Source organism: Aplysia californica, unplaced genomic scaffold, assembly GCF_000002075.1.
Source record: "Aplysia californica isolate F4 #8 unplaced genomic scaffold, AplCal3.0 scaffold00507, whole genome shotgun sequence".
Taxonomy (NCBI): domain Eukaryota; kingdom Metazoa; phylum Mollusca; class Gastropoda; order Aplysiida; family Aplysiidae; genus Aplysia; species Aplysia californica.
The window spans coordinates 415,184-423,567 of NW_004797777.1; the positions used below are offsets into that span (position 1 = coordinate 415,184).

At 40.5% G+C, this 8,384-nt stretch overlaps 1 protein-coding gene across 1 annotated transcript in view; it reads right to left on the reverse strand.

Moving 5' to 3' along the window:
• Nucleotides 1–4,716: 4,716 nt before the first annotated feature.
• Nucleotides 4,717–8,384, reverse strand: part of LOC101854114 (acetylcholine receptor subunit beta-like) — a 15,498-nt gene continuing 11,830 nt past the window's right edge. The window contains exons 2-4 of the mRNA XM_013086807.2: nt 7,253–7,297; nt 5,664–5,773; nt 4,717–5,031 (exon numbers count right to left, since the gene is read on the reverse strand). Of these exons, the coding sequence (XP_012942261.2) occupies nt 4,776–5,031; nt 5,664–5,773; nt 7,253–7,297 (411 nt within the window). The 3' untranslated portion in view covers nt 4,717–4,775. The remainder of the gene's footprint in view (nt 5,032–5,663; nt 5,774–7,252; nt 7,298–8,384) is intronic.

The following is an 8,384-nucleotide window of genomic DNA, read 5'->3' on the forward strand; positions in this document are numbered from 1 at the left end:
TGTGTGTGTGTGTGTGTGTGTGTTCATTCGAGAGTAAGAACAGCTTCCTGTAGACTTTTACTCGTGTCAAAGATAGTACATAACAAGATGGTCCACTCAGCCGAAAAAGTGTCCGCCGGAAGTCCGCTCTTTGCTTCAGATAGCGCTGCAGTCTGTTTTGAAGCTCTCTTTCGTTTTTCCTGAAGAAGAATAGGAATAGCACCTCCTTGCGTGCGCAGATCGACTGCTATTCATCAGCAGTTCGGGTTCTTTCCGTGCGGAGTTTTAGTTTTTTAAATTTAAATTTTAATGACCTCTCGCCTTTCATTCTAAAGTCAAATCAAAATAAGAAAACAATCACCCCTTCGTCCGGAAGAGGTTTTTTGTCAGCCTAACCATTTTAGAAAAGCGTTCTTCCGAAATTTATTCAAAAACTTGCTAGTTTCACTTTGATTTTTGTAACACAAGTAGGGTAACTCTGTTCGCAAAGGGTGCGCATTTACGAAGAGGGCGCCACAAAATTTTGAGGACACTTTTTAAATTGGCTCAAAGAGAGGATTGGTCCCTCTTGTTATATAGACTCTTTGCTCGTGTGCCTCTATTGTGTTAGTTGGACTGGTTGATCTATAAGTGACCAGTGCCTCGGTTAGCTGAGTATCTCCTATTTTAATCATTCAGTAGTTCATATGTATGGGTAGTTACTGGTACCTACACAAGGGATCGATAGCTACACCACTCGGTCGACAGAACTGGCCTATCAAATTTGGTTAAATCTATCGTAGCGCATCAATCTTTCTCATTATGTCCCACAGTGTATCGATTACTTTGAACTGAATCGACAGTGTATCTGCAAGTATATGAAATGTATCAGCAACGTATTGATTGTTTTAGTAAGTGATTTACGGCACTTGCAACACAATCATGTCGTATAAGTGTCGAAGATTAGAGGTGTTACAAGAGAGTACAAGCACAAAAAAGGAAGAGGAGGAGGAGGAGGAAAAATAAGGACGATAGTTGTTTGATAGAAAAAAAAGGAGCAAACCACATCAGAGCACCCGCCAACCACTCACAATGCATCGACGTCTTTGGGTAGTTTATTGGTGTCTAGGAACTACGACTTTAGTAGAATCAACTTGATTGAATTTTTGAAAAGGAAGCGGGGGGGGGGGGGGGGGGCTGGATTGGAAGGGGTCAATTATACAGGTGATTGCCTTGGACAGGTTGCAGTTAGAGCAAGTTCGACTTACACTACAGTTACAATGGGAAAGTGCGTTTTAACCCTTTCCGTACGTCGTGTTTTACTATCGTATCCCTACGACGTGGGGAACTCTGTGCCACTACTTTCAAAGAGGAAATTTACTCGGGAATCCGATCCGTACACTTTGCAAAGCAGTCTGACAAAATTATTTTTTGAGAAATACAGAAAGTTTCAAAGAGATCTTCGTACTAGAAGTATTCTAAAATGTGAAGAATACACCCCGGGGGTACAAAATACCCAAGGGCGTACGCATAGGGTTAACTTGAATATTTGCCATCAAATTACAAACTGCCTTTTCCTGTTTTTCGATGCTGTTGTTGCTGCTGTTTTTCTTGTTGTTCTTGTTGTTGCAATTGGTTGATGTTATTGCCGATGTGTGTAATGTCCCCACAGTTCATATAGGTGATCAGGTCGTGACACCAGATAGCTCATTTTAAAAACATTAAATATGGGTTTTTTTTACATCCCCATCGACACAATTTACATCATTTAGGAGGCGGGCTTTCGACTCTGCCTGTCAACGCCAACTTGGACTGAGAGGGATACAACGTCCCAGCACAATGACCGAGATCCAATAAAAACTGTTCAACTTTTTTTTCTAAAGATCTCGCACAGAATTTGTACTAGAATGTTGTAATTTGGAACAGATATAATTCATTCAAAAGGAATTTGTTTGACATAAAATTCACAAAGAAGAAACTTATTTTGGAAAACGGAAATGGCTTTTATAAAAACCACCTATAAATGCAAAATGCACCAATTTAAAAGATCTTGTAATGAAAGCCATGTAATGATTGGTTTGTTTTTTTCCTTTCCTTTCATTTTTATAATCTGATCTTTCCATCCCTGTCACCTTTAAACAATAATTTTTTTCTCCTACAAAGTAAAAGAAAAAATGTTAATGCTGGAATTCCGAGAACCAATGGTCAGTATGTCCTCCTTTGGACTCAACACACTTTAACGCCTCGTTCATAATGTTTCAGTGGTGGCAAAACACAAGGATCCACTCAACCATGAGTAATCAAAGCAACACACAATGCACGCCTACAGTATGGAGCTGTTTCTAGAGACAATAGGGGATGGGGGTGAGGTTGCCCAAATAGACAGCATTTGTGAAGTTGATATAACTTGAAAGGTGAATATGGGCTTTGCAAAGGAATCAAATTATGTCATAGAGGAAATGTTCACGCTTTTCAGGACTATCGAGGAATCATGAACACATTGCTATCCTCTGCTAGCTTCACGAACAGGAAAATGGTACAGTCGTAGATGACGTTCTGCATTTAGAATGTGGACCGTTGAGAATTAGGAAAGTCATTGCTGTAGACATCGTCCTCGGACAGACGTCTCAAGGGGCTCATCTACTGAATTCTGCACCCTGGTGACATTGAAAGGGCTGCGAACGGTGTGTGTTTGAGCTAAAGTGGTCGTTTTGTGTCGGAATTATTAATTCTCTGCAGGTCCGAACTGATGGACCATTTCCACCCTTGACATCAAAAAAGGCCTTAATGGCACGTTAACATTATTTCCGTACCTTGCGCTAAACTTACGAAATGAGTTGGTGGTGAGGAAATGTTCAATACAAAAAGCTCTCTGCTCTTTATTAATCTAAACCATGATCTCAGCAGGCAGAGGAAACTTGAGAAAAACTATCAGCAAACTTCTGTTGGCCTGTTAGACTATTGTAGTTCGCATTTTGGCGAAATCGTTGGGAATTTTAGTGGTAGGCTTAATGCGAACTAGTGCGTCATGCTACTGAAATGGGGACACAGCTGAAAATGGGTCGGTTTTTTTTCGCGCTATGCAGAGCAAAACTATTCTGTGAATTTATCTAAAATGTATGTCAAACAAATTTCTTTTCACTTCCAAATGTTATGTACAAATTTGAAACGCCAAACTTCAGTGAGGAGGAAATTTTCAACCAAAAAAGTTGTACAAGTTTGTTTTTTTGGGACCACCCTGTACTAGATAAAAATGTCTCCCTACTCGGAAGCTGAATTCAGGTATCCTGCGTTCGATAGCTAAGCAGCTAATACCCTTTGCCCATTGGCAAGATAGGTTCGGTTCGGTTTGGTAGTCAGAGCTAGCTAGATTGAGGGCGAAGAGCGAACATCCTGACACGAACCGAATGAAGCCGACGGTGACCTTCAAAAGCAAACGCGTTTGTTTTCAAGGTCGTGAGTCGCTCGATCGGCTTGTATACAGATAATCACAACAAGCCTTCGTAACCTACGGGTCACGTGACCATCATGACACAGCGTTGTCACGGTCAGGCCTTTTCACACGAAATGCCATTAACAAAATACAATTAACATCATAACAAAATAAATCTCGAGAAGATCATTGAGATCTATAGATCCTTCCCATGTTTATGAGATTTTTAGAATGCCGCAACATTCAAACCGTGGTATGCAAAAAAGAGCCCTGGAAGCCATGATTCAAGGGTGTGGCTTTCCTGTGAACGGTAAGTGTTGTTATTTTGATAAACTTTGTTTACACAGTAGACCCCTGCCGCGATTGTATCCGGGTCATCGGATACACTCGCGGCAGGAGTCTATTTCGTAGCGGACACTGAAACCACCAGAACACGGCCCGACCCGGACCGAACCGATCCCCCAATGGGCACCGCCTATACCCGCTACACTAAAGATGTCGGTGCGTCCACTGGAGGTATTGTCGGTGTTTGTAATGTACCAAGAGTGCGAACAGGCGATAAGGTCATGACACCCGATAGTTCCGTCGACCTTGGTATTCACAACAAATTAATTGGTAAGTCCACCTGAGTAGTATTGTCTGGCGGCCTTGGTATATTTAACCAATTGGTAACTTCACCTGAGTTATTGCCCAGTGGCGAGGGAAAACCAGGGACAAGTTGCACTAATTAAAGTCTGTCATTCATTCAACATCCAGCAAGCTGTTCATTCATCGATCAATCCATTCTCCAGATAACAGAAGACTAAGGATATTAAAGCTATTTTGGTGAAAGCTTTATATCATATTTTACCCAATACATAATATAATTATATTATGATTATATATATATATATATATATATATATATATATATATATATATATATATATATATATATATATATATATATATATATATATATATATACATATATACATAGATCTCTATAGAAAACATATATTTATACAGTCGAACCTGGCTTGACGATGGGCGTCGTGGACAGTATCACTGTAGGATTCTTTTAAACGTAAAAGAGGGGAAGGGGTTGGAAATGGGAAGTGGTCGTTTGTACAGATCATTGTCTTGGACGGGTGACCTGAAGAGCAAGTTAAGCTGTACATTATAATAACAATGGAACAGGGCAGTTTAACTAGAATATTACTTTTGTCGGCAACCTACAAATTGCTTTGCGTGTTTGTTTTCTGTTTTGTTACTACTGCTGCTGCTGCTGCTGTTGTAGTTTATTTTGTTGTTGTATCTTCTTCTTCTTCTTCTTCTTCTTCTTCTTCTTCTTCTTCTTCTTCTTCTTCTGTAATTGTTGATGTTGCTATCACTGCTGTAGCTTTCAGACGAAGGATAATCGAAGCCGACAAGAAAAACTACTACGATAGCAATGCCAGAGTACGATTTTCAACAGAAAGACGTTTTTCGGTGTGCACTCCACATGCAACTCACAGAAGCCACCCACCTCAAAGGGGAAGTAAGTGATGTCCATTTCACAGGTGACCAGGAGCAGGCCCGGTGGGTTCCACGTCACAACGCCCTTGTCATTAACACGCACTGGGATGGTATCCTCGTCAATGGCCGACAGGTCATTAACGCTGGAGGAGAAAAGGACGGGAAAAGAGAAATTGAAATCGCTGGACGGCTGTTTTTCTCTCTGATATCACGGACACATTGAAAAGTTTGTCATTTGTTTTTCTCGAAACTTTGGATTGGCACTTTGGCACTTCTTGCACTGAGCCCTTCATATTTACTACAAATTTAATATGCAGTCACTGACTACAAACAGGTGTGTTTACTACAAATTTATCAAGTACTGACTTCCAACACATAGATCTATACTTACTACAAATGTAACTTGCACTGACTGGAAAAGAGTTATTGAAATCACTGTACAGTTTTTATCTCTGATTTCATGAACACATTGAAAACTTTGTCATTTGTTATTTTTCAAACCTTGTATTGGCTCTTAAGCATTTTTCGCGCTAAATCCTTCATATTTACTACAAATTGAATATGCACAGACGTCCAATACATGTACATGTGTTTACTACAAATTTAATGTACACTTACTTCTATTCCAGGTGTTTACCACAAAGATAACAGCAGATAGAACATTTGGTTTCTGACCTCATATGGTCTTAAAAACTCAAAACGACCAAAAATGTCAGATAGAATTTTGTAATTCTAAGGTAGCAATGTGTTTACGATAAATACAAAATGCCCTCACGAGTTGTCCACTACCAAAGTGGGGGTCCATAGCTTGTCGTCATCCAGCTGCAATACAGGGATGCCGGTGTAGTTGCTTTTGTCCCAGGACAGGCGAGTGTCTGTCCACCGCTGGGTTTTGTTGTTGTTGTTGTTGTTGTCGTCGTCGTCGTCGTCATCGTCGTCGTTGTTGTTGTTGTTGTTGTTGTTGTTGTTGTTGTTGTTGTTGTTGTTGTTGTTGTGTGTGTGTTTTGTACAATTATGTGAGTTTATGTGTGTGTGTGTGTGTGTGTGTGTGTGTGTGTGTGTGTGTGTGTGTGTGTGTTTGTGTGTGTGTGTGAGGGGTGTGTGTGTGTGAGGGGTGGGTGGGTGGGTGTGTGTGGGGGGAGATGAGGTGGGTGGATAAGAAAGGGGGTGGGAGAGACACAATAATGTATGGGTTACAGCCTTCGTGTCGGTGCATGGCATATGCAAGAACAAAACAATAGGCCACTCCTCTAAAGATGCTATGTTTGAGATATTCAGCAGCAGTTGAAAAACATCAGCGGGGATAGCAAAAAAAAGAGGGGTGGGAAAAGGAGGGCGGGGTTGGGGGTAGGGGATAAATGTCATGGGAAAAAATGAATGTTATACTCAAAAGTTGAAGTACTCGCATTTGATGATTACACGCAAAGCCATATTATAGCCCTTTCATTTCCTCGTGCCCATGTTTGCAATGCGATATCTAAGCTATCTTTTGACTTATTGCTTTGAGAATTTGGGAATTGGCAAATGGGTTTGGGGTGCCAGTGACTGTCAGGAACATTATTTTGCGTTGCGAAAGTCGTAGCCGTTACTGGATTCGTCTTTTTGCTTGAATGTATACAATTTGGAATAGTTTACACTCCCGAAGTCATTGCGTTGAAAATAATGACGATTTCACGCTAGAGCTCACATTTTTTTTCGCTCTGCACACTCCCCCCTCCCATCACCCCATACTTTTAACCCCTCACCCCCACCCCAAAATGTGCCAGGAAGGAATGTCAAATTACTGTAAAACAGAACTTTTAGGTTAGGAATTTTGTAATATTCCAAAAGCATAAAAGGAATTCATTGTTTAATTAATTAAATAAACCTCTCAACGTGAAGAATAAAAGATACGTAAATCTTACGGTGAGTCAAAATATGAGACTGTTTGCAAAAAGGCAGAGTATACGACAGTCAGATTTTGAGAAAAGAGCAAGAAACTGTCGGCAAGAGAAAGTGAACGGACTATAATAATACTGTACAAAAAAGCTGTTTGAAAAGTTCACTTTTACTCTAAAGGAGCTGATAGGCCTAAACAGACTGATACATGCGATCTATGACCACAATGAAGTCGTCATTAACCTACTAAGGTGTAAAAAATAGTAAATGTGTTGCATGATAGCAAAGGAGGACAAATTTCACATAGCAGGTATATCTACTTATGGCTGACACGCAGCAGAAGTGATCATTCTTAGCTATAATTGATCTTTGTATAATGGCACTTTATGTCTCGTGTAATGCACATTGTTCTTGTAACGCACTACACTTTTGTAATTTAGAAAAGGACAGTTTGTTCAGGTATTAGGACATCGTGTGTCCACTCACCATTGACCACCAGCCCGTCACACCAAACTGCTGTCCTTTGATGTCCTGAAAGAAAAACAGAGCTCCGTATGAACTGGTGTAACCAGAAACTACTGTGGTAAAGTGGGTAGACACTGCACGTCGCACGTGAAAGACCGGAGTTCGATTCCTGGGTGGGGAGAATATTTTTTATCAAGTAGCGTGGTCTTTCCTGCTGGGACGTTGTATCCTTCTCAGCCCACAAGTCTCTGATAGACAGGGTCGAAGCCCGCCTCCTAAACGATCTAAAGTATGAAGATGACTCGCAAAATACATAATATATTTTTTTTTAAAAGAACAAAACAAAACAAAACAGCCTCAAAACAATAATGACCTTTTTCGATATCTTCGGTGATTTTTGTATGACTATTGCTTACGCTTCAAACAATATGATTGTAGATTTTTGATCGGGGTACATCTAGTCTTTTTTCCAGGCGAAACGTAATAGTAAAAGTAAACGAACGAGCGCCTGTGATTGTCCCATTTCTACACAGTATTACATATTGATTATGAGACAAAAAGGTCCCAAGGAAGCAATCTGAGTTGATCTCTTCCATAAGAGACCCTAAAGTGAGGTTTAATCATTACACTCCTTAAAAATTCGAAAGATGACTACTTCAATTGCGGTATTTCGTCAATAGCGTCCATCTCCTTTAGGTTCAAGCCAAGTAGACAGAGAGCCTGAGGAACCCAAAGAACAATCGGAGTTTGAAAACATCAGACTAGGGTTTCGAACATGGGCCAACTCCTTGATACCAAATAGGCTACCTGCGGATGTCTTAATTATAGTGTCTGAAAAGAATTGTTTTACCAACTCAAAGCGTGGTGGCCAGTAATGAGCGAGCGCATGCTAATGTGGTTTAAGTTTATGCTATTTAATAGTGTCAAATGGGGCGCTTTAGATTGTCTTATAGCTGCTAGGATAGGGTTGAGGAGGAAGGTGTGATGGGTGAATAAATGATGATGGAATGAAGGACCAACTCATTTGGGAAGATATGCATGTGCATATTAAACAAGTAACAAGTGTTGTCAGCAGGATTGTGTGACTTGCTGGCGTGGACAATGATAACACACTGAAGTGTATTGAGTTGCTGTGGGATATGGGGCGGGGGGG